Here is a 26,920-nt window from a genome sequence, read left to right on the forward strand (position 1 = left end):
ATAAAATTGGAGCCCAAACAATCGAAAATGTGCTTAGGTATTGATCGAATGGCCTACTTAAAGCCAGTCGTGGTAGTCATTTGAACGATATTATTTTTCATTCATAAATGACAATGTTCAATCTTCAAAATAAAAAAATAAAAAATATTGATTAGTTTTTTTTTATAGCCGATTCAAAAAGCTAATTTTACATGGCCCCCCACCCTATATTTTTACAACCGCCGTGGCTTCCCGGTTCGCCTGGCTCTAGTATAATATATTTCCGTCTGAGGCGAAGACAATCACGTATCAATTCAATTTCCTCCGTTTATCAGTAAACTGATGTTTTTATATTTTCTATTTGCCAAAGTTAAGCGTTATGTCTTAATGGAAGTGTGCATCCACGGTGGCTATTAACACTTCGCCGTTGTGCGTGTTAATACGTTCCACTTACGGATACTATGTTTCCTTGCGTTCGCGCCAGGTGTTCCCTTATGTTCTACTCTGAAAGAAATATACTGGTGGTCACTGCCTGTGGAGTCTTCGAGGGTCTTGCATGTCAAGCAATACGATATTTGAAAGGGATTATCGTTAAAAAATAAATGTTATGAACGGCTCTAAACAAAAATAGTAAAGATTTCCCAATCAATTTGAATTTTCGTTGTTTTATTTCAGTTCGAAATCCGATATCTCTAAATTGATATATATATAGATAAGCTTCTAGATTTTTGGGAACAAGTTAATTATTTTATCAAACGAAAGTAAATTTTGTATTTTTGGGAACTACTCTTGAGAAACAAAATCTTGTTGGTACAGTCAAACACGGTGGCGGCAAGTGGTGTGATTCAGTTGGAATTTATGCATACGACGAAGGGTAAATGGCAGTATTTGAACATTTTAAAAAGAAATTTGAAACAGGGTGTCCAATATCTTGGCTTATTAAAAATAAGCCAAAAAGAACACACAGTCGGGACCGTTAATCTTTGGCTCTTGTACAACGCTCCAAAATAGCTCAAAATAGTCCCCCAGTTGCCGGTTCGCAGTCCTATTGAGTAACTGTGGAGTCTATTAGAAAAAAGAATTAGACAGCATTTAATTAGAAGTAAAGTGGCGTTGCGAAGTGTTATGTGTGAAGAATGGGCAAAGTTTACAACTGACGAAATATTGTAAAAAGGTTAGTAACTTAAATACCAAATAGATAGAGTGAAATCCTAAAATAATGTGGCTATCCAACAAAATATCAAGTTTTGTTTTCGTATATCATATGTAATATTAAGCCTTTTCTATATTTCAAAATTGAACGCAGTCTTTTTGGTTGCTATATTAACATTATATTTGTTTGCTTTGCAAGTTAGGAATGTAGTAAATGAATAAAAAATATATTTTGATTAATAAATGTATGTACATATATTGCGATTTTAATCAACTTAAATTTGCAACCTTTATGGGGGCTATGTGTATATTGTTGTATAAAAAAGGCAGATTATAATTAATATCAATATAAATTTCACACTAAATTCATTGATTTGGTTTGCAATAAATGTCTACCTTTGTAATTTAACGTTTGTAACCTATCCCTCTTTTAGAAACTTACGACAGGAACATTGTCTTGGTACTGAAATATCGTACAAAACTCACTTAAACCGCAGTATTAACCCGCAAGAAATAGAAGCCCTTCAAGCAGTACTCGAAGTGATAAGAGCTGTGGCTACCTACGATGAATTGTCAAGAATAGCAATATGCGAAAATCCGAATTGGGCGCCATTACAAATTCTTCTAGGTAGGTAATCTATTACGTATTTATATTTTTTCTAGCAAACCACACTTTGTGAGAAAGACGGATTTATCGTCGCGTGAAGCTGAAACAGTTTTAAGGAATAGTGTTTCAATTCAAAGACTTTTAATCATCCAGTTAAGGGCCATGCTTGGGGCTTTTTCCTGAAAAAGGATTTGGCCATTTATTTGGTTTTACCACGAATTTGAATTCATTTTTGATGAATATAATTTATCAAAAATCATTATTACCATCAGATGCGAAGATGTTTGAAAGAACTAGCCAAACTTGTATTTATAAGACATTTATCAAAAACATCGCAGCTGAAGGTGTGTAGAGTGGAAACAACAAATGGGATTGAAATGTTGGACTAGGATGGAAATTGTTTGGACAATAGTTAAATAAAAGCTCAAAGTAAACCAAATATAGACGGTCAAAAAGCTATCAGGGCAAATTCGCCTAATTTGGAGCCAATTACCCCCACAACTAATGGTGGTGACTATAGATTTTATTGAATATATTGCATATAATACTCGTATATATTATAAGTCCATACAATGCGGTTTGTTAGAGTCGAATTTGTGAAATAGTTTCTAAGTTTTGGCGATAAAGTTAATAAATATGTATGATTTTTCACACATTTGTTTTTATGATGTCCTTCTTACTAATAATTAGTAAAAAAATAATTTTATTATGCATTAACAATAATTAAGGTCTGAAGGGGATATTACACGTACACCCTTTTTTGGTGTTTGGCCGAGCTCCTCCTCCTATTTGTGGCGTACGTCTTGATGTTGTTCCACAAATGGAGGGACCTACAGTTTCAAGTCGACTCCGAACGGCAAATGTTTTTTATGAGAAAATGGCAGAAATACACTCGGAGGTATGCTATTGCCTGCCGACGGGCGACTGCGCTAGAAAAATCTTGTTATATTATTTTGGTGTTTCATGCACTTTCGAATGGTAGTCACGCACCAACCCATTAGGCTAAGGCTGCCTACTTTACTACATTTAATAATATTTGATTTTGCATGATGCGGCATGAGAAATTTGAGGCAGGGCATAATGATTAGGGAGTGGCTCCTGAACAATCTTTATAACTCCCAACTTTCCGGAAATAATTGTTTTACAATTATGTGCATTCAAAGTGCCTTCAATAGCTTTCCCATGGTTTGGCACATTATACCATATTTTCTTCGAACCACACTTCCAATTCATCAAATATGCAGTCACACACGTGTCTTTACTTGTTTTTATACTTGTATTCGAAATATTTCAATAAAAATTGAATGTAAATGCACTTTCCAATTTTAAACGAGAAAAAATATTCATTGCAAGTTTGTGTTAAAAAAAAAAAAACCAACGGCCTGGCGAGGTGCTCACGATCGTTCGGTATTTTTTTCTATAGAGGCAATAACGGGCAAGTTATGGTATTAAGCAGAGAAGCGTTGGAAATATTTAAGTCAGGCGAACTAGTGCAATCGCCCACTATCCTGGTGAGGGCATCGTCGTTTACTGTGCTGAATGTTGAACTGTCTATCTGCTCTGCCAAAAGTAGTCCCTTACGATCATTTGCAGACTTGAATACCAAAGATGGTGGTGGGCGTTGAAGTCACCAACAACCAAACTGTTTCCACCTTTGATGATTATCCAAAATCAGCGCTATATTCTGTCGGGCAGTGGGTATTAAATATTTCGAGCTCGTCATAGCCTGACCGGGCAGCTACTCCTTGACATTTTAAGGTGCTTCCCCTGCGGTCGATGCAGACGATAAGATGGTACTGCACATTATGGTGGGTTATACAGGGTTTGATTGAAAAGTAATGAACCTTATTTTTTTAAGCAGTTAATAAAACTGCCTTTACCTTTTGGCATATACAACTAATATTCTTCAAAATAGGACCCTTGAACGTCAATACACTGCTGGTAGCGGTCCTTCCACTGCAGGAAAATTTTTTAAAAACTTATCCGCCGGAATCGCGTCCAATTCGGCTGTCACAGTTTTTTGGATCGCCTCGATTGAGTCGAAACGCCTCCCCTTCAGCTTTCTTTTCAGGCACGGGAACAAGAAGAAGTTCGGAGGGGACAGCTCTGGGCTGTAGGGAGGGTGGGGAAGCACCGGAACCCCCATCTTGGCCAATGCAGAGGAAGGCGGTGTGCGCCGGCGCATTGTAGTGATGAAGGGTCCAATTGTTGACGAGGTCGGGCCGAACCCGGGCGACGCGGTTTTTTAGCCGAAGGAGCACTTCTTTGTAAAATGCCGCGTTTACGGTGCTTCCTGGAGGTACAAACTTCTTGTGGACGATGCCTCGAGAGTCGAAAAAGATTATCAGCATGCCACTGATCCTAACACACTTTTAAAACAGCTTTCACGCGCGGAGCGATGTTGACTGCACCGCTGTTGCCAGCGACCTGTGACCGGTTTCTAGTGGAAGGGGAAGGTCCAACAATAGATTTCCCCCACCAGCCAATTCGGTTGATCGCTTGGCAGACAATCCGCGCGGGAAGGCTCATTACTTTTCAATCAAACTCTGTAGATGCTAGATCACCATCACTGTCTCTTCGATTTTTCCGGAGCACATTGTATCGGAAGAACTACGGCGCAGTTATATTTTTTGGACCGCAGCTATCAAAATTCCGTGTCGTTTCATAAAATTAGTTATCTCGACAATCTTGCTCGAGAGTCAATTAATTTGTAGTAGCTTAAAATTCCTTGGAATGAGAGTAGTGTTTCGTGTGTAATGTTGTGGTCTGATGGTGGGGGGCGACCGCGCCACACGTGGCAATTCCCGGTGCAGAGCTATTGTGAAGACTCTAGCGGTGCGTAGGCCAGAGCGTCTCCGAAGATGACACTTCCATTGCAATTGACTAATGTGGGGAGGGGTTGAAGTGCAGAAAGGGGGGAGTGATGTTGCTCAAAAAACGGAAAATTTTACATTGTTTCCGATTCGCTTTCATCGCTTATTCCTATATCCAAGTTTTATTCGTAGTAATTCAAAAAAATACCCAAATAACTGATATGTTTCCCGGGCCATGCTATATAGTGCAAAATGTACAAAAGCTTCAGAAACCATATTACTGGGAGCTGTAGGTGCCCGGCATTCAGGAGAGCATTAACAAATAAAAGTAAATGATAACTGTTCAGATAAACCTTAACCACAGTGAGGCCGCGCAAAACCTATTATTACAAACAGTTAAGGAAGTTAGAGCAGATATTGCCATTATAAGTGAGCTTTACAAGTGTGAAAACCATACCACATGTCGCGATGTCCTTAAATATATGATTGAGCAACTTCAACACTCTACCGCCATGCTTAGGCGAGTAATGCGCTAACACATGTATCCATTATTACTGGTGGAACGAAGACATCAAATCACTAAGATCTCAATGCCTCAGCGCTAGACGCAAGATGCAGCGCAGTAGAGGGGGGCCTGATTTTGTAGAAAATTTTCAAAATCTTAGATCAGCTGGGCAGGCGCTAAAAACAACAATTATAACTAGCAAGCAAAAAAGTTTCAAGAAACTTTGTGAGGAAGCTGATATCAACCCTGGGGCACCGCGTACCGAGTGGTATTATCCAAAGCGAAAAGCGTACATACACTCCAAATTACTTGCCCAGTAAGGTTGCGCAAAATTCTTACTACTCTTTTTCCTCAAAGATCTGAAAACATTTTGCCATGCTGCACACAACACGAAGCAGGTGTCATCCCTCGTGTCACCGAACAAGAACTCCAAGCGGTGTGTACTAAAGTAAAGTCTAAGAAAGCTAGGGGTCCAGATGGTATACCAAATGCCTCCCTGAAATTAGCGATTTCAAAAAGTCCAGACATATTTCTAGCAGTATTCCAAACCTGTCTTAACGAAATCACTTTCCCAAAGAGGTAGAAGAAGGCAAACACTTGTGCTCTTACCCAAGTGCAACAAAAAGCTTGGCGAATCCGAGTCTTACCGTATTAAGGTATTCTATTCACATACCCGCACAACAGTGGATGCTATCAAATGCGTGGTAGATTTAGCACTGCTACGACGTTCTAAGACAGGATATGCTCCCTAGAACTAAAGTCATTGGATTCGGGGATGACACGCGATGGTAATGGTAGCAAAGCAAAAGCTAAGGTCTATGAAGTTGGAATTAGCTTAACATAAGACCGATGTAGTCCTAATAAGCAGTAGAAAAATAGTAGAAACTTTAAATGTAAATGTTGGGATTGTAACTATTACTTCAAAACCCGCTATTATTTAAATACCTAGGATGGATGATTGACAGTCATTTAAACTTCAACACGCACCTGGAATATGCTTGCCGACGGTAGAGCAAGTCATAAAAATATTGTAGAAGAAGAAAGGCGTCGTTCGATCGCCCACTGGCAAGATCGGTGGAACAGATCACCCGTTGTTACGACCTATTTAGAAAGGACCCATAGGGAAACAAACTTTCTGACCAAATTCCTTTCATGGCACGAGGTATTTGGGAAATTCCATCATAGATTCGGCCATGATAGTTCACCAAACTGCCCAATTTGCACGGAGAGAGAATAAGACGCTGATCACGTCTTGTTTCAATGTCCATGCTATGCTCCCGAAACCTGTAGTATATTAAACGAAGAAAATATAGATTTTATACTGAAATCGGGTGGTAACTGGAAGCGAATCTGGGCGCATGTAATAACGAGCCCCGTGAGGTGATTTCTTTTTTCGTCTGTTCCGCGGGGAGAGTGATGGATAGTGGAGAGGTGTTTAGTATGTAGGTATAGCTGTGAGGCCACAGGTCGTGCATATTGCTATGCCGATATATCAGTACTCATGGGAGTTTCCTCTTCACGGGCGTCATCCCAATTGGGGATTCACCACATTGGGAACTTTGGCATGTTTTACCATAAACGCACTAAGAACGTTTTGGCATGTGAGCCATACCATATTCAGTTATCAAGCAGTCAGTGCCTTTTACTCTTGACACCCACGTCACTGGCGAAAATTATAATGCTGAAGGGGTAGTGGACTTCGTATATTGGGAACTAACATTAACACCATTGTCATCAAAAGTTAATGGACTAAGATTATATTGTTTCTTATTTTATTAGATTCATTAAACCCATTTAAAACAATATGCATAACTATGTCGATTTACTATTTTTATATAATATTACTAAAAAAATTTTATATCAAATGAAGTATTATATAGTACATAATTATAAGATTTACCTCTATGCTAAAATAACGATTATATATATTACAGGTTTGTTGAGCTGTCCGGTGCCGCTGGCATTAAAAGGAAATATCTTGCAAACATTGTCTGCCCTAGGTAGTTCTAAGGAAACGGCAACAATCCTTTGGAACATTATCGAGGCGTCTCAAATCATTCCAACATTGCCTGTAATTGGTTCTCTAAGTGAGTATTGTTCAAAATGGTTATATCTACTTTGCATTGCAGTAAAAATAAATTTCTTCTATATTACTTACATTGTAATTTATTATGCATTACCAGTATGCTGAAAACAGTCAGTCGTGACTTGGCAAGAGTTGCTGAGCTACTTGGCAGGTGGTTTTCACACACTAACTTTGCTCCATAATTGCGAAATATAAAAACTTATGGCAGTATTACACGCATTCAACTTTTTGGTGTCTTAGGATGTATTATATATTGACCATAGACCATAGAGATTTTTAAAAATTAACAAACAAATTTGTTCGCTATTATTCGAAAGAGCAAACACTTCCATTATTATGGAACTTGATTTCATTCATCTGGCTGCCTCGGTTGGCTTTGTAGTAGCTAATCTTGTTAACCTATTTTTCCAATACCTTGATGAGGGTTCTGGCTCTATCTCACGAGCGGCTTGCTCGATATTCACCTTAAAGTCCTGAATCGTTAATGAATTGTGCACATAATATCGGCACGCTACCTTACAGCATCAGATCGTATCTCCGAGATGGCCAATTGACGTTTCCGAGACGTCAGATACAATGATGTGGCATGGTGAGCCATCCTTCTGAAGGCCAAGATCTTGAAAGTCCATGTCTTCAATTTCCAGTCACAAACATATTTCACCATACCTTGGTAGTGCTCACCTTGGCACCACTCCGAAATCCGCGCCAAACTATCCCTCTCTGGTGATGCATTGTATTCTCGATCACGTGCGGGTTTTTTGATCCCCTGAAGCGACAGTTTTGGTCGTTAATACAGCCGCCGAGATGGGAATGCGATTCGTCAGAAAATATGATTTTAACTTCTTTTCAATAAATGCCAACGCTTGGACTTTGAAAAGAAGGCAAAATTTCCGAACATTGTTTGAGCGTAAAGAATTCATTTCGTTTCTCGTATATGGTACTGAATTTCTGTCAAAATTTCTATGTGAAAAGAGTCTCCAAATAACATACCACTTTGCACAGGACCATACCACTATTACATATGACCCTTTCGTCAAAGTTTTTTTCGGTTTTGTTTTTGTTTTTTACAACGCCAAAGTTTCTAGGAGTACATCAACTAATATTTAAAATTTTACTCTTAACACTTTTTATGTAGACAATATTTGAGCATACCGTGGCGACATTTGAGCACACCGGCCAATTATTAAATGCTATATTCATTTTTCTGACTGAAAATGAATAAAGTTTGCTGCAGGCTAATTCAAAGTATTTCAAGTACTGTAAAATTATCTGCATGGGGTAAGCTTTCTACCACTTTTTATGTAGACAATATTTGAGCATACCGTGGCGACATTTGAGCACACCGACCAATGACATACCCATACCTCTTAACAGTATTAAATGCTATATTCATTTCTGGCTGAATAGCTAATTCAAAGTATATCAAATGGTGTAAACAGTGGTCGATAATATCATATGGAAAATTATTTCAAATTCATATTAAAGCTTGACTTTTATGGTTTATGCAAGGTGAAGTCCTAAATAAACAAACCTGAGCTAAAATAGAAAGGACAGGAGCTTTGTTCTGATGACTTCGAGTTTATTTGTTTAAAATCGTCCTCTCTGGCCTTGATACACTGTTTTACGCAATCTAAAAGCTTTTCAAACTTGTGTTTCAGGTCATTGACCGGGATGTCCTTCAGGATGTCGGTACAGCTTGATTTTTGACTTCTCCAAAAGCGACTTTTCACGTTTCATAACCAGTTACAATGTTGTAAAGGAAGTGCATTTTGCGCATTTTCTCTATTCGATACAATTTTCTTATATGGAAAAAAACATCCTATACCGTCAGCAGAAAAAATTGTCAAAAATCAGTATAATTTTGAATGTACTTAAAACTTGCACTTTATACCAAAATTCAATAATCTACAAACCTGCGTACCTGAAAATTTTCTATAAATTCCTAGTAAAAAGTGTGTAATTTTGCTGAACATTTGCAGAATTTTTATAAATTTTGTGTTAAGTTTGAAACCTTAGTTTATATGAATTTTATTTTATTACGAACCATATTTTTATAAACAAATAATTGAAATTACAAAATAAGTAAACAAATAGTCAAATCTTAACAATATGTGGTGTACACTTTATTTTGACGCTGACGGTATATGTTATTATATTTTTGAGGTGAGCATGAAATTCAGAGTTGTCAATGTTTTGGTTATTATGTTGATTTGCTTTTTCTTTTGGAGTTTTCACCCAAGAATTTGTCCTTGTCCTTAGAGGGGGTTTGTGCCTAACTACGTTGTCGATTTTTTTTTGCAGGCCTTCCATAGTGTATAGTTTGTAGCTCTAGTAGCTCCCAGTGATGCGATATCTTTTTCAAATTTTTTGTCTTCATACACTTTTAATATATCGTAACATAATTTCTTTTGTTGCTATATTCAGGTTTTTTTTTAATATCGCTGAACTTTCTTTGGTTAGGAGTGGAGGTTGTTGTTGCATACACTATACCGTCATTGAAGTATTCGATTGCGAAGCTTATTTCTTTTTCGCTCTTTTGGGTGACTTTATTGTTAAGGCTTTGATTTGTAGTTTAGGATAAGACTGGTTTGGAGTTATTTTCAGTTTCTCCATTTTTAATATCTTTCGCAATGTAAAAGTCAATTAAACCGGGTCGTTTCTGCATATCAGTTGGCCAATAAAATTGGTTCTCCAGAGCTTGAAAAGTTATTTTTGTTTTTTATTATTGCATCGTAAAGACTTTTTCTTTTTGTGTTCGTTATTCTAGATACCCATAAGGTTCCTTTGCAATGAAGTCTCCGCCTGCAATAAAACGGTCTTCAAGAGTTTTAAGAACGTCAAAATATAGTGTCTTAGAATTTTTATGTTTAAGATGGCAGTATATGGCAGAAAGGGTTAAATGTTCACTAAAAGCCCTCAATTTGTATAGATGTCGCTTGCAAGTAGTCCACTCCATAGTGGTTCACATCAATGCATTTAATGTCTTTGTTTATAATTACTGCCGTTCCACTATGTGCCTTGTCATCAGGGTGATTGGTGCGATATATAGTATAGTTAAGAATGTTTAAATAATTTCTATGTGTAGAATGTGATTCAGATATTAGAGCTGAGTCTATGTTAATGCTTTTCAGGAATGTTTTTAGTTCCAGTGCTTCTTGGCTTAGACCATTAGCGTGCCACAGGACAATTCTTAATTTATCTTATTTGTTCATTAAATTTAGCTAAAAGTAACGTGATCATGTTTATCATTGCAGACATTTGTGAGATTAGTTGCTTCTTCATATCTGAAATGTTTTTTGTTTTCCGTTGTAGTTGCTCCAATAGATTGACCATAATTTTTAGCGTTTATAGCTGTTACTTGGGCATAAGATAAATTTGGTGTTGTAGTACTGTGTTGGATGTTAACATTGTCTAGTGTAGTTTGTGATCCAACTTTGATGTTTGTAATTAATTATGGTGGGATTTTTCTGTCTGAGACTTGAAAATTGTTGTATTTTTAATGATTTATAAATCGTATATATATATAGGTATATTTGGCGCGTACATCCTTTTTAGGTCTTTGGCCGAGCTCCTCCTCCTATTTGTGGCCTGCGTCTTGATGTTGTTCCACAAATGGAGGGACCTGCAGTTTTAAGCCGATTCCGAACAGCAGATATTTTTATGAGGAGCTTTTTCATGGCAGAAATACGGAGGTTTGCCATTGCCTACCGAGGGACGACCGCTATTAGAAAAATGTTTTTCTTAATTTTGGTGTTTCACCGAGATTCGAACCTACGTTCTCTCTGTGAATTCCGAATGGTAGTCACGCACCAACCATTCGGCTACGGCGGCCGATTTATAAATCATACAGCCCTTATAATTGGCTGTGTGGTTTTTACCACATGAGCACATTTTATTTCGTTAATGTCCTGTACACAGACACAGGTGTTTTACAACAAAAATTGTTTGTGTGACCGTATTTTTGGCAGTTTGTGCATTGAGGCAAAGTGCGTTTTGATGTGGAGGCTCAAATTTAATTTTGCAATGAAATAGATGTGGTTTAGGTTGATCTTTTACTTCATTCTTTTGCAGGACTTTCAGTTCAAAAACGCCATTCGGAAGTTTGTTTAGTGCATCAGTTAAATATTTAATATATTCAATATTCTGTACAAATATAGGAGGTGGTTTTGGAGTTTTAGATTCTTGCTGCTCATTAGAGTTGTCTGTCCCACTATTTTGTGTTACTTTTTCATTTTCATCATCAAGATAGAGTATATCAAATCTGTTTGATATCAGGGTATGCGGGATTGATTTGTTATTTGTTGGTTTACTTAACCAGTAGGTTGTAATTGTTTTTTGGTTTGCTAATGTTTTATGTTTTTTGGTGTATTTTGTTGCTTCCGTATTCTTATCTGGAGAATTACGCGTTCTCTTTGGAAGGGAAAGTTCTTTGTTCAACTAATAACAATAATAAAATAGTAAAAACAACAAATACCAATTAAAACTGAAAGGTTAACACTTTGCAGTGCCGTTTCCAATTGCCGGCATTGAGACAAAAGGGTTATCTTCCTTTAATTGAAAAAAACCCCGCAATATTTAATTTTGTAGAAGACACGGCGTGGTTTAATTAGAACTCATCTTAACATCTGCGAACTAGTAGCAAAATGGCTGCTCGATTAGAAGGACGCGTAGACTTATTGATGTACAATAAAAATAAACAACTACATATACATACATACAAGCCAATCTAACTATAGGGTCCGGCACTCGAAGTGTAACCAATTAAAAAGGCGATAAATTTAGTTTAGAGATATACTTTTATTCAATTGAAAGTAAAAAATGTGTGGAAATAATACAAAATTAAGAATCAATTTAGTTTTGCTCGCTATGATCACCTTTTGCCTTGACTATGGCCTTGATACGGTCCAGAAACGAATCGCAAGCTGCCCGAATGTGACTTGCAGGTATTTTGGTCCACTCGTGGACAATGGTTTCTTCAGTGCTTCGAGACTGGTGAATCTTTTAGTTCGGACCTTATTCTCCACAATAGCCCAAAGAGAAGAATCCATCGGATTCGCGTCTGGTGAATTTGAGAGCCACTGTGTGCATATTATGAAGTTCGGAACGTTGTTTTTTAGACATTCTTGGTTCACTCGAGCTTTGTGAAACGGTTTCCTGTTCAAAGGTCCATGGTCTGCCACCGAAATGCTTGTCTGCCCACGACTTCAAAGCAACCTACAGAATACTTTGCCGATAATATTTCGCATTTACCTTGACGCCAGGCTCAATGAAAACGATTGGAGAGTGTCCATCTGTGGTAACAGCGGCCCAAACCATTACCTGTTGCGGGTGCTGCCTTCTGGTGGCCAATCGATTACTCAAATTCTCGGTCGGTCAAATAAACCCTATCGTTATGGGAGTTTACGAATTGCTCAATTTGAAAAATTTTCTCGTCAGAAAACACATTGTTCGGAAATAGATCGCTTTCGGCCAAGCGAAGCAATTCCTCCGCTCTCTCAAGTTCGACTTGTTGCTGCTTTGATGTGATATCATGCGCCTTTTGGATATTGTAAGAAGGCTTGACTTTGAGATCATTTTTCAGTATGCGGTGGATACTACGGTCAGATATTTTCAGTTCTTTCGCCATTTAATTTGCACTTCGTGAGGATTTCGCTCAAGTTGCTTCTTTACTGTTTGAACCATTTCACGTGACGTTGCAGTCTTTTGATGACCACCTTTATGACGTGCATCAATTGCGCCAGTGGTCTGAAGCTGGTTACACTTCGAGTGCCGGACCCTGTAGAGAAACTGCAACGAATTTAAAAAATAAAATAGCAAGAAAATTCCGCTGAAATTAATATAATTCCAAGAAACAATATACATATATAAAATCCGAAATACACTAAAAGAAATATAAAACCATCGATTCAAAACAAAATTGATTCAACACAGTTTAAAAAATAAGACAATAGAAATCATAAAAAACAAGGTGCCGTAATAACGGTACAGATGATGATGTCCAAATACAGTTAGATCTCACAGACGGTGGAAGACCCTAGTATTTTGTAGATTTTCATCCCGACATTTAAATAAAAGTAAAAAAAAAGCTCAATATGCGAAGTAATTGTAAATTAATCAAGAGCATAAAAAACTAATAAGTTGCATGTCTTAGATGGTCTTATTTCCTGCAAGTACTCGCATTGTTACGATTCGTATTTGTGCTTCGTGTGTAAAAAAAAAAGGTCAACGAACGGGTGTCTCGGGACGATTCATTCGTCAAATGTTTCGTTTGTTTTCGAACTCTGATCGTAATGTAGTTGAGTATATCTTCAATACAAGTGTTTAATTTTATATTTTAGATGCCTGCAATATCCAAACAGAAATATCACAAAATGAAGTCCGGCTTGAAAGCTATACTCTTTCCCAAGGAATACTGGATCTAATTTTTTTCTTATTAAATGCTTACGTGCCTAAAAACTTAGGAGCAGATCATCGAAAGCCAGGGCTGCAACCTTACATAACGTTTGTTATTGATGAAATTTTCTTTAAATTTTACGATCGGTAAGTATCTTTATGCTATAAATAACACATTTCTATAACTAAATACCTGTTAGTATATAAATATAAGTATTCAGATTGGAATAATGTTAACACAAGTTTAAGCCTGAAATCATTCCAAATTCATAGCCATAACTATTTTATCTATTGCTATGAAGAATTTGCCAAATGATTTCGTTTCCACTTCGAAAAGAAAATAATATTAAATTACACACGTTTTGCCTTTTCTTATGTACGAGGGGGTTCAATAAGTACTCGTGTTAGAAATGAAGACACCATTTTTTGAAATTTTTATTTTTCAACATAGCCTTTTTAGAAATATGCACTTCTTCCAAGGCTCCGGCCATTTTTAACCCCTCAAAAAAATAGGATTTGCGAACTCTCCAAAATACGCCTCTGTCTCGGCGATGACTTCGTCGTTTGAATTAAATTTTTTTCCCGCGAGTCATTTCTTTATGTTAGGGAACAAGAAAAAGTCGCAGGGAGCCAGATCGGGTGAATAGGGGGGGTGCGGCAGCAATTCATAACGCAGTTCATGCAGTTTGGCGGCGATAACTCCAGATGGATGTGCTGGTGCGTTATCGTGATGAAAAAGCACCATCTTTTTCGTCAAATGCGGCCGTGTCTCCTGAAAGTGGTTCAATAACTCACTATAGTATCGTCCAGTGTTCATTCCAAAAAATTGTCGCATGACTTTTCCGGCCGATGGGACTGTCATCGCCTTCTTTGGAGCAGATTCACCGGGAGAAATTCGTGATGGTGTAATAATGAACTCAAGTTTCATCAACGGTGACAACTCGACGCAAAAATTTCTTCGGATCTCGCATAAATTGCTCCAAACGCTGCTTCGAAGTTAAAAATCCCATCGGCTTGTTGTTGCTTGTGAGCAATCGCGGCACCCTTATCATGTAAAATATTAATTGCCATTCCGGCCGACACATCTACCTGCCCTCTGTTACTTCGCGCACTTTCATTCGTCGATCAGCGAGAATCATGTCGTGGACTTTTTGAATGATTTCCTCGGTAACTACGTCTGCCGGGCGTCCTGATCGCTCCTCATCAATGGATGTTCGCCCAGCTTTAAATTCGTTGAACCAGTATCAACTGTGGACATAGATGGCGGAGCGTCCCCATAGTCAGCATCCAAATTTGCTTTTATCTCCTCGCACAATATTGCTCTTTTTCTATCTTAGGAAAATTGACATTGGCATAACCATTGCCGTCCGTTTTTTTAAATAAAAAATATTAGACGGTTTTTTGTCAGAAAAATTTCCTTACAAAATATGTAAGTTTATTACTCTATAATATATTATAAATATTATTTTTCTTATGTACTCGCGACATCTTCATATACATAACTTAAACATGCGGAAAATAGTTTACACATAATTGCAATGCAGGTACTTTTAGCGCTTTATCGTGTATTTTGTGTAGCTTTAGGAGGAGAATTTTCGATATCGGAAACTATGGTTTGACAACTGAGATTGGCATCGTTTATCGCCCGATCAACACTTCCAAATTGTGGAAGTTTACTTTGAAAAAAAAAAAAAAAAAAAACTCGTGATGTTCATATACTACTGGCGGTATCATCAGGTATTATTTCTCTCCAAATGAGGAAGGAGCTGGCGTTACGGTGAAGTGCTATCGAACCATTCTGACTGAATTTTTGTTTTCAAAAATTAATCAGCTGCCAACTAGCCATACAGCGCGCTTAACAATCGATTTATTGCAATATTCAAGCCACCATTCACGCCCGCCCAGATTTCTTTGAAAAAGTACTCAAAAATTGGACTGATCGAGTAGACCATGTAATTCGTAGCAGCGGCGGACATACATATGTCGGATATCATATTCATAAAATAACTGCCATAAAATTATTTACCAGATAATAAAAAAAAGATTTATTCCAACAATATTTCTGTTTTGTATTATCACTGCTATGCTAACTACCGCTTGCATTGTGTTTCTTTTTATCTGTTTACCGATGTGATTTTGTTACAAATATTAAGAGGGAGAGATCATCTACGGCTGTTTAAAAACAAATTAGTGTCGATGCAAAAAAAATTTGAAGTTTAACGGTGCTAATATTTATTATTCAGAAAAGTTATTATAAATATAAAAAAGTTATGACTATACCAAGGGCTTTGACACTTAAATTTAAGATTTTTCACAAAGTGGGGCTAATCGATGTATGCATTGAGCGGCTCAATTAGCTTGATTGATGAATCGTGATCTAAAAATATTTTTACAAGTGATTTGCAATCGTTTATTTTTAAAGTATGAGCAGGCTGTGGGACGTACACAATTTGGTTTCAAACAAGCAATGGGCATACGAGAAGCCCTACGGACTACAAGTCATCGTCCAAAATTGTTAAGACTTGCAAAAAAATACATATGGTGCTTTCGATTTCAATTCATATTCATGTTCTTCGATTTCGGTGTAACTCAAATATAATATGTTGCTTTCTGGTCAAAATAATGACACACGTATTTTTTTGTTCGCCCGAAAAAAAATTTTTTCAAGATTTATCGGCAATTTTGTTTTTCGGCTCAAAATCGATTTTTTTTAATTATTATATAAGAAAACATTTTTTTAAATGCTCATAACTTAGTCAAAAATGAACGGGTTTTAATGATTCTGGGTTCAAAATGATCTTCATTAGTTGCAGGAGTTTTTCCTAAGAATTTAAAATGTGGTATTGTGATACTACTTTATAGAAAAGACAATAGAAAAGATAAAAACAAATACAATCCTATTGACATAAATCTTTCAAAGCTTTTAGATGAGGGCTTCGCTCATTAAAAAAAATACTTTAGTCCAATGCTCTAATTCCAGGCAGTCATAAAAGTATATAAAGAAATGTATGATAAAGTAACTGCGCTAGCCTTTTTGTTGATATAGCAAAAGCTTTCGATATGGTTGATCGTAATATTCTTGTAAGCAAACTTAACTCAGCAGGTTTATAGCGAAAATGTTCTATATTGGTTTAAATCGTTTTTAATGAATAGAAGTCAAAGAGTGGGAATTGACATCAATCTAGCACAACCAGACTCATTGGTGTCCCTCAAGGTTCAGTTTATGGACCAATTTGGTTTTTGGTTGGCAACCATGCACACGATCTTCTAACGTGTCTAATTTATGATAATAACACAGACCAACTTTGAATCAAGCCAATTTTTAAATCATTTGATAAACATATTTTCAAATCGGTTGATAAAAGTTGCATTTACAATTATCGAGCTATTCTCACAGACCTTTGATAACTGAACACTGACCACATGGTACTTATTTAATGCGGTTTTTATGTAATAATGGTAAACTTGTGTTCAAATTAATAGGAGCGCGAAGAATTACCAAGTTAAATTATTATTTCTTTTTTTAAGTATGCAGTCTACAGCAAAGCCCATATAACTCAAAGATCCAAACTTTGTGCAAAATTAACAAAATTCACGCTGATGATCTCCAAAAGACTGACTATGTATTAAAAAGTTGTTGTAACACAAATACTCTAAGCTTTTAAGGCTCAAAAATGCTAGAATTTTCGTTTTTTCTGTAGGGAATGTTATTTTACCTATGAAAAGAGAATTTAAAAATTTGGGTTCTACCATTGATATCTCAAATAGAAGGGATACTTACTAATATAGAAGGAAACGTCTTGGTCTTTAATTACTAGGAGGTAGAATATCCTTATCTATTATGTTTGCTTACAACATCTGTCGCGGTCCGTAAATTGCCACGAAATTCTCAATTGCTTAGAATTCAGAAGGTTGCAGAAAAATTCTAAAAATTCTGGACAAAAAGATGAATGAAATTTTGTGCGAAGTTTGAAGCTTTGCGTTACATATATAGTTTTTGTTTCTATGAACTATATATTTGTAAAAAAAATGGTGTGCTTATAAGTTACAACGGTTTATGTATGAGAAGAAATCGTATGGGTACGAATTAATAGTAATTAGGGAAAGTAATCTTCCAACAACATCCGAAATATGACTAGTGCACATTGTGGTCTTGCGTTATTAGAGCTTTGGAATATGTTCGGTCTAAAATGGGCGTCCATATATAATATGTATATGCATGTATGTATGTCAATAAACAGGTAATGAGTTGTGTTCAGCTAGAATTTAAAAAGTAACTTCGAACTTTTTGTAAGAAAATCGCGTAGATTGCGGCCGTTGAGGAAAATTGGTTGCTCCGTCTGAATTTTTATCTTATTGTTGTTGTCTACTGTTCATTTAATAGTAGCGTATGTACTGCGCTCTGATTTTCTTTAATTATGTATTTTTAATTGCTATACTATATATATTTATATTATCTTTTTTTGCTAACGCCAAAGTTAACGGATGTCTTATACATCATATGTCATTTACTTTTGTCCAAAGTTAAGAAAATTGTTTTATTATATTTTTCTTTTATTAAACGCATATGAAAAAAAAATATTTATACAATAACTTATTTCAAACAGGCAATACAAAAACCTTACGGAAAAATGGGAAATCGGTTTAAAATGCTTAAAAATAATAAATTATTTAGTTCAAGCATATGAACCAAAATCCAATGATTTTGTAGAGCAGAATGATCGAAGCCCTCCATTGGGATATTATATAATGCTGCATCTGCAAAAAAAATCTCATTTCTTGAGTCTTCTGCTTCTAATAATTGATGACACACGACAGAGACTTGATGAATACGAACAATTTAATGAAAGAGAAATGCTTGAAGAATGTGCTCTTCTTTGCCTTAAGATAATCGAAGAAGGATTAATCAAACAAAAGGAGTTTTTAAACTCTCATGTTATAGCAAACAGCCCAAATATACTTTTTGGTCTAAACAAAATCCTTTTAGATGTCAATCCGCGCAGCCAAAGACCAGATCATCTTTTGAACATAACGAAATTTGTAACCTATTGCAGTTGGCTACCTAATCACTCACTTACTGCTATAAATATACTTAATATGGTGTCAAGAATGCCGAATATCTCAAACCAAGTATTGGATGTATTTATTTCAAACGGACATATAAATGAGGAGATTCGTCAAGGTTTTGTTGATTGCATGGATATGGATACAAACTCAGAAACGCATAATTTGTATGGCAAATCGAACGATATCCATTCTTCGTATAAGATCAATCTCAAAATCAAAACTTCAATAATCGAACTGCTTCGAAATTGCATATCACAGCCATATCCAAATATCGGGTTTTACCTTCTTGGATTTGAATATGCGAACGATGCGGTTGAAAAACGAAAACTTGGTATTACCGAGTCAACCAATCACTGCCTGAAAGCAGTAATAGCTTTATTAGACAATCATTTAGAGGTATGAAATGTAAAGAAAATGAGAACAAATACGTATATTAAAATCAACTTTTGTTTTAAATAGATGATGAAAACTTCAAACACATATGATGCCGATTTGGAACATATTATGAAAAACTCATATTTTCTCCTATATTTATTGTGCTCAAATACCCGCACGTCAGAGGGAGTGTTGCGCTATTTACGTTCTTCAAATGATTTTATATGCAGGCACTTAAAGGAACTGCCATTTAAAAATATCAGCTATTCAAGCATTTTATATCAGATAAGTTACTTGTTGGAATGCACCGCAACAGAGTTAAAACTGGCAAGTTCTTACTGTCAAATAAGTAGAGTTCAGCAGATTTGTGAAATTTTAGTGGGCACTGCTACTAATAAAACTGAAGATCACATTTCAATCAATTCGACATTATTTTTTTCCCATTCATCTCCGGTTTTAAGTGAACATTTCATTAAATCAAAGTCGGAAAAAGTGCCCAACTTTTTGCTTAGTAACATTATGGACTGGCTGGTGTTTGAGACAAGAGATGTAAATAATCCTAAATGGGATTTTTTTGATATATCTCTATCGAAGCAGATATTTGAAGAGTGTGAATCAAGCACTGAGGAAGGTCACTCGTTAATTAATATACAAAAACTACACAAAATACTTCATGATGAGTTATGTAATGTGCAGGGCACTGTGGCTGGTGGACAGCGGAAACTAATATTGCAAGAAATTGAATCCATATTGATGTATGCCCTTAAAATAAATGAAACAAGGAATAGAACTATGGGAACAATAAAAGTAATGGACGCCTGGGCACAGGTAAGATTATGAATATTTTTTATTTGAAATTCAGAACAATAATAAGTATTAATATTTTAGGTTACTGAAATCTTATTTATTTACGCCTCAGAAAATACTTTGCCATGTTCTGTAAAACAAGAACTATTATTCGAAATATTACAAAAACTTCTCAACAAAGCAATATCCATTCAACCTTCTTTAGATATATCCATTTTAGCATCAGAAGCAATTTTTATACTTATTGTCTGCCTAAGACAATGTTTTTCGCAGAAAACGGAAAGTCCAGGTAACTTAAATAATAAATTTACATTCACAAAAATAAATTTAACTGTAATTTGAAATCAAATGATCAAAATGCTTAGGCGAAAGTATACGTTTTTTCAATATACGATATTTTGTTTCAGTATACTGATATTTCATTTGTTTTTAATACTATAAAATGAAAAAATGATTTGATAGCCATTAATCAGAATGCAAGAAAAATAAATCAACTTGTATAATTGCAAAGGCCGGCAGTTTAATGTGGGAATATTCAGCCAAAAAAATGTATAAGAAAAACAAAAATGTATTTGCCCTATATAGGGAAATGTATACTTTGTGAATTATCTGTGTGATAGATATTCATCAATAAAATTTGGAGGCGAAAACTTCAAGCATAAAAAAATTATGCAATAAATCCCCAGGGTGGTGTCCTCCGCCCATCGCTGTTTATGAGTTGTCATATACTGACGAAAGCAAGTCATCTCTGAACTTTCTCGCTTCTTCACTCTTTCCTACAAACTCCACGTTTACTCTTTCTACAATCTATACGAAGGAGATCAAGTTGCAGTTAGACGTCCGCCTACCCTAAATAACGCACACATTTTCGAGGTAACTTTTCATAGCTTGATCTCTTTCCCATCTAATACTACCACAATCGTACATGCATGGACCACCCTGCGTGTGGTTTCTTTTTAAAAGAAAAAAATCTATATTTTAGGTGTATTGTTGGTTTATTTGAAAGATCAAACATTTCCATTATTTATGGAACACGATTTCATTCATCTAGCTACCTCGGTTGGTTTCACAGTAGCTCATCTTCTAAATCTAGATTTCCAAGATCTTGGGGAGGGTTCTGGCAGCCGATGGACGATTAGAAGCTCCCAAATGACATTTATCGAGAGTCAACAATTTAATATCTTGCCAGAACCTGAGCCCACGACAGACGAAGAACTTGAATAGCCTCAGACTTAACAGGCTACATACTAGAACATTTTAATAAGATGAAAATTGCAATAGTTTTGAAACTGATATTTACATATATTTATGGAATGCACATACACGCTGAATTGTAATTTGGTTTGTCTTACATTTTCAGGAATGGATAAAAATAAAACATCATATTTTGATAATATGAAAATAATAAGCTCTCACTCAAATATCTTAAATTTAAAATCAATATTAAAACGTCTTTTGGAGTGGATTGTTATCAGCAATGTGAAGTCGCAAAAGTTGCGAATCAATTTGTATGCTGCAGTATTGACCTGCTTACGAATGTTAAATGGGCACCTCTTGGAGTCGTATCGCAATGATGAGTCGTATGTATTTGTTAAATTATATATTTATTTATTAACTTATACTTTAACTACATGAAAATACAGGAAGTATATTTTAGTTCTACGTATCTTTGTTGAAATTGTTTGGTGAGGTACTTAATGCAATGGTCAGCTAATTAGCACATCATTTGCTTTTTTTTTCGTGGCATTTTTAAACATCACATAAAAAAGGATCTTTACGCTTCAAATGGTTGTCAACTACTGCGATCGAGATCTCACATATAGTATAATATATGTAACCTTCAAATCACCAGTATATTACTAGAGAAAACACAAAAATAGTATCGACAGCGACACCTCTTTTACGAGGGCGGAAACTTATTCCCATATCCAATATAATTTTTTTTTTTTGCAAGAATCGAACTATTAATTAATTAGTAGAATAATATTCTTGCACTTTTTTTTATTTACGATCAAATACGCGCTAATATTTCTGTTCGGAATATTGAGAGATGTTCTTTTAAAGATATCGGGCAGTCGCCGAATTTATTTGAAAGAATTAAGTTAGATATGCTAGGTATTATTTTATTTCTGTATTAGGAAGCGGCCGCCGTAGCCGAATGGGTTGGTGCGTGACTACCATTCGCAATTCACAGAGAGAACATAGGTTCGAATCTCGGTGAAACACCAAAATTAAGAAAAACATTTTTCTAAAAGCGGTAGGCAATGACAAACCTCCGAGTGTATTTCTGTCATGAAAAAGTTCCTCATAAAAAGACGCACACCACAAATAGAAGGAGGAGCTCGGCCAAACACCCAAAAAGGGTGTACGCGGCAATTATATATATATATATATTAGGAAGCTAGTTTAAAAGGATTCATAGAGGAAGATAACATAACATAGATATTATAACTATCCATTATGTGCCTTCAATTATACTCTCTAAATACATAGGGAAGTCATATCGCAGCTTCTATTAAAGAAACGTACGGAAGTTTCTCTGTTTTATCCGCACCACAGCAGGAGATTAACCGCTGTATTCCATCGCATTACAATATGGCAAAATACCGTTATTTATTCAATTGTTCTGGAATGTCGCTCGCTCCCCATGTCCATCGGCGAAGTCGTTCACATTAATTGTGTCCTATTCGCTGCTGTTTTGTCTGATTTGCACGAACTCATTACTACTAATAAATCTCTCCACTTGTTCATTTTCAGTCACTCTCGAACGCGACTCGCTACTCGCCAATACGACTAAAATCATAATATGTCGATATCTTGTCATTAATTTGGTTTGCATGTGGGGTAGCTCATAACACATTTGACTGATTTCCATGACCTACTGATTTTTGACATGTAGAGCTACAGAAAAAAGTTGGCCAAAATGGGACGCTAGGCACTACTTAATCGGTCAGGAAAAAATCTCTATGTTAGTTGCTCTGATCACAGGTTACTGTCTCAGAGGTCGTCATGCTCAAAAATTGAACGTACCTGCAAGAATGAGAAGGAGGAAGAATCCGTTAGACATTTTCTCTGTTATTGTCCCGCGTGGCACGACACTAGGTTTAGATACTTTGGCTCATCGTTCTAAAACTATACTGTTGACCTTAGGAATATCAGTGTCAAGCAGATCAATGTGTTTACACAAACATACAAAATGGTTTAACGAGGAGTAGCAGGTAAACTACTACTGTGGTATCACTATGGATCAGGTACGATCTAAATGAGTCGGTTTAGAGACCGACTGCCTTCTATCTACCTACCTACCTACTATGACGTACATAATCAGCACGACTGCTTCTCGGCTTCACAATAAACACTATAAAATGATACGGAATTATTTTCGCAGCCAACCGAAGATGTAAATTTTATTTTGAAAATTTTAAAATATTGAAAACCTCAAACTAAGGACTCGAGTTACGCTAAAATTTCTAGTTCTGTCTAAACCTACAAAGTCAATATATGTACGTAAATAGAATGACCGATCAAAACAAATAATTTAAACATGTACCTAAACTCACTTTAAGCAAGTCTTTTCTTAAAATCTAGAACTTTCTTTTACGAAATAACGAAAAATGATTTGAAAAGTAATAAATTTTATGCTAGCTTATTGAACGAATTATGATAGTTTTGTATAACATGTCAGCCGGACGTTAGGCCCGCAGCCATAGTCGGTGGCCAGAAATATTTCCAGTAGGAATATTAATGTGAAAGAATGAGAACAGCTTTAGAAAATTATAATAAGCAATAAATCATAGAATGACCATACTTACGCAAGTTCAAACCTCTCCTTTTACCACCCACTTATAAAGTCTTTCCTTCCAAATTATTATTGTTACAAACTGCTATTCTCGGAATCCCACTTTCCAATCAATATGAGGTAATTTACAGACATATCCAATATGGTCTAACAACAACACGGCAAAAGATTTACATCAATTTTACTGTTTACACAGTTTAGAATTAACATGATGCTTTGTTAGATTTACTATTGTTATGTTAGTACTTCATACGCTGTTGCTGGCGAAATCGGCAGACTACTCTTTTTTTTTTGTCGGGACAGACTACCAAGTGCAGTACTCAGACACAGTTAAATCCATTGTACTGCACTCGGATTCCCTTTTTAATTTTCTTTAAATCTACTCGACCGCCGAAGAAATCTGAGTAGATCTTGTGGTGCCAAGGAGCCAAGGTGGTCACTTCTTAACTAATCAGTGCCAAAGACCTCAAACCTGATTTGAGTGAAGGCGGGGCAGACGCATAGAAATATATTAGGTCCGCCGTCTCATCTGAAATGCCCACCTTTTCCATGTGCTTTGCCCATAGAAAGTGGCCCGTCATCAGTCCAACCAGCCTCCTGCAGTCCCCTTTGCTTAGTGACACGAGGAACTGCGACAGTCGATCGGACATAAATCTGCCTCTCCATCTGTTTTCCACAACAAAGTTCATCGCTTCTTGAACAGCATACACCTCCGCTTGAAACACAGATGCATGCATTCTAAGATCAAAATACAGTTTTGTCCCGCTAGATTCCACGTAGACCCCAGAGCCAGAGCTGTGCTCAGTATTGGAGCCATTCGTGAGAATGTGAAAACAGTGTTTGCCGGGCTCATTTTCTGAGATCGACCACAGTTGAGCCTCTGGCAGCTCCACACTGTATCTCTGCTCAATCACGACTCTTGATGGCATGTAGTCAACGGGCATGGCAAAGGCCGTTTGATCGAAGTACATGCCTTCTCTCATCCATAGGACCTTGCTATGAGAAAGTCCCCACGTTTTTCCAAAAGCACCCTTGCACTGCCAGAAAGCTGTGGATGCTTTGGATGTCTTTGTTTCAACGTGTGATTTTCAGAGGAGATTACTATCGAGGATTACTCCAAGATATTTAATTTCCTTGGATAGCTGGATTGTGACTCCTTTAGCTTAGGCAGAACGAGTCCATCACGCTTCCTCCTTCTGGTTAAGAGGACAGTACCAGTCTTGATGGGATTTGCCTATAGCCTATTCGCACAGCATCAAATGTCAATCATATAGAGTGTATTCCGAGGCATATTTTGTCCATCACGCTTCCTCCTTCTGGTTAAGAGGACAGTACCAGTCTTGATGGGATTTGCCTATAGCCTATTCGCACAGCATCAAATGTCAATCATATAGAGTGTATTCCGAGGCATATTTTGTATTTTTTTTTATAAAAGTGGTAAAAATGCAATAACTGCTTCTGCAGAAATAAACACAGTTCACGGAGAGGGAACCGTGAGTGTAAGGACTGCGAAAAAGTGGTTTTCAAAATTCCGAAGTGGTAACTGCGACGTGGAGGATGCTCCGCGTGCTGGTCGTCCTGAAGTCTTTCACTCCGACGCCTTGCTTGAACTCGTGGAAGCTGAGCCAAATTTGACAGTCGATATGATAGCTCAGAGGTAAAATCATCGCATGGAACAGTTCACAGGTTCCGCATAGACTTTCCGTCCCCAACCTTCAGCAACCTTCTCAGCTGTTGCAACGGCTTGAAAATGAAAGTTTTTTGAACCGTATCGTTACTGGTGATGATAAATGGGTCCTTTACAATAATCCTGTTCGCAAACGCCAATAGTTAGATAAAGGTGAAACACCAGAACCGACCCCTAGAGATGGTCTTCACCCCAAGAAAATTCTCCTGTCTATTTGGTGGGATATGACCAGTATTGTTTATTATGAACTTCTGGAACCAAACCAGATGATAACTGCTGATTATTATTCTCATCAGCTATCAAACCTGAATGAGGCATTTAAAAAAATCGACAGTCTTTAGTAAATATACGCAAAGTTTTGTTTCGCCACGACAACGCAAAACCTCATACCGCAAGGCAAGCATTAGGCAAGCTGAACGAGTTCGGATGGGAGCTAATGCCGCATCCACCATACTCTCCGGATATTGCACCTTGTGATTATCACCTTTTCCGTGTACTTCAATCCCATATGAGTAACAAGAACTACTCCTCAAAAGAAGCTATAAAAAGGGATAGCGAAGCGTAAAAAAAATTTTTGAGCAGGGAATTAAAAATTTGCCTAAACGTTGGGAAGACATTGTAAATAATGAGTAATAAATACTTTAAACATCTTTTTTTTATTTATTTTAAAACTACCTTTAAAAAACGTACGAACTTATGGACTGATCTGATACTACATGAACTTACCAGACCAAATAGCTCGTAAAGTTGAAACAAGCAAGCACAATTATAGGTATATATATATAATTGGCGCGTACACCCTTTTTGGATATTTGGCCGAGCTCCTCCTCCATTTGTGGTGTGCGTTTTGATGTTGTTCCACAAATGGAGGGACCTACAGTTTTAAGCCGACTCCGAACGGCAGATATTTTTTATGAGGAGCTTTTTCATGGCAGAAATACACTCGGAGGTTTGCCATTGCCTGCCGAGAGGCGACCGCTATTAGAAAAATGTTTTAATTTTTTTTTTATTTTTGGTGTTTCACCGAGATTCGAACCTACGTTACCTCTGTGAATTCCGAATGGTAGTCACGCACCAACCCATTCGGCTACGAAGGCCGCCGTACTTGCTTTTTACTTTTACGTACGATTTAGAAACTGCAACGGGCATATATTCCATGGTGCTGAAATTTCTGCAGAACTACGTCAATTAATGATAAAACTGTATTTAAAAAAAAAAGAAAAAAAAACTATCGCGAAATTGGCAAACTTGTCGGTAAATCATGGTCCAGCGTTCGAAACACCGTTATGCATTATTGCAATACTGGCAAAAAAGCGCCGGAGAGCAGATCTGACCGCCCAAAAAAATAAATCGAACGACAGGAGCGAATTGTGTCCACAGTGGCACAAAATACAAAAGCTTCGGTTATCAAATTGTGCGAGACCCTGCAAAATTCATTTGAAATCAATTTCAACCCCCAAACTGTTCGGAATACCCTATATGGGCTGGGTGTCATGGCCGCGTTTCTCGACGCAAGCCCTTCATTTCAAAGGTAAATAAGAAAAACAGGCAAAGGTAAATAAGAAAAACAGGCTAAGCATCATTTCAATAAGCCCGACACTTTTTGGAACACCACCATATTTAGTAATGAATTAAAATTCAATTTATTTT

At 36.7% G+C, this 26,920-nt stretch overlaps 1 protein-coding gene across 1 annotated transcript in view; it reads left to right on the forward strand.

Moving 5' to 3' along the window:
- Nucleotides 1-26,920, forward strand: part of LOC129237068 (nuclear pore complex protein Nup205) — a 56,226-nt gene that overhangs the window by 12,279 nt on the left and 17,027 nt on the right. The window contains exons 6-12 of the mRNA XM_054871467.1: nucleotides 1,566-1,759; nucleotides 6,991-7,143; nucleotides 13,481-13,682; nucleotides 18,143-18,998; nucleotides 19,062-19,805; nucleotides 19,866-20,073; nucleotides 21,145-21,364. Coding sequence (XP_054727442.1) covers nucleotides 1,566-1,759; nucleotides 6,991-7,143; nucleotides 13,481-13,682; nucleotides 18,143-18,998; nucleotides 19,062-19,805; nucleotides 19,866-20,073; nucleotides 21,145-21,364 — 2,577 coding nt within the window. The remainder of the gene's footprint in view (nucleotides 1-1,565; nucleotides 1,760-6,990; nucleotides 7,144-13,480; nucleotides 13,683-18,142; nucleotides 18,999-19,061; nucleotides 19,806-19,865; nucleotides 20,074-21,144; nucleotides 21,365-26,920) is intronic.

This window comes from Anastrepha obliqua, chromosome 2 (genome assembly GCF_027943255.1).
Source record: "Anastrepha obliqua isolate idAnaObli1 chromosome 2, idAnaObli1_1.0, whole genome shotgun sequence".
Lineage (NCBI taxonomy): Eukaryota > Metazoa > Arthropoda > Insecta > Diptera > Tephritidae > Anastrepha > Anastrepha obliqua.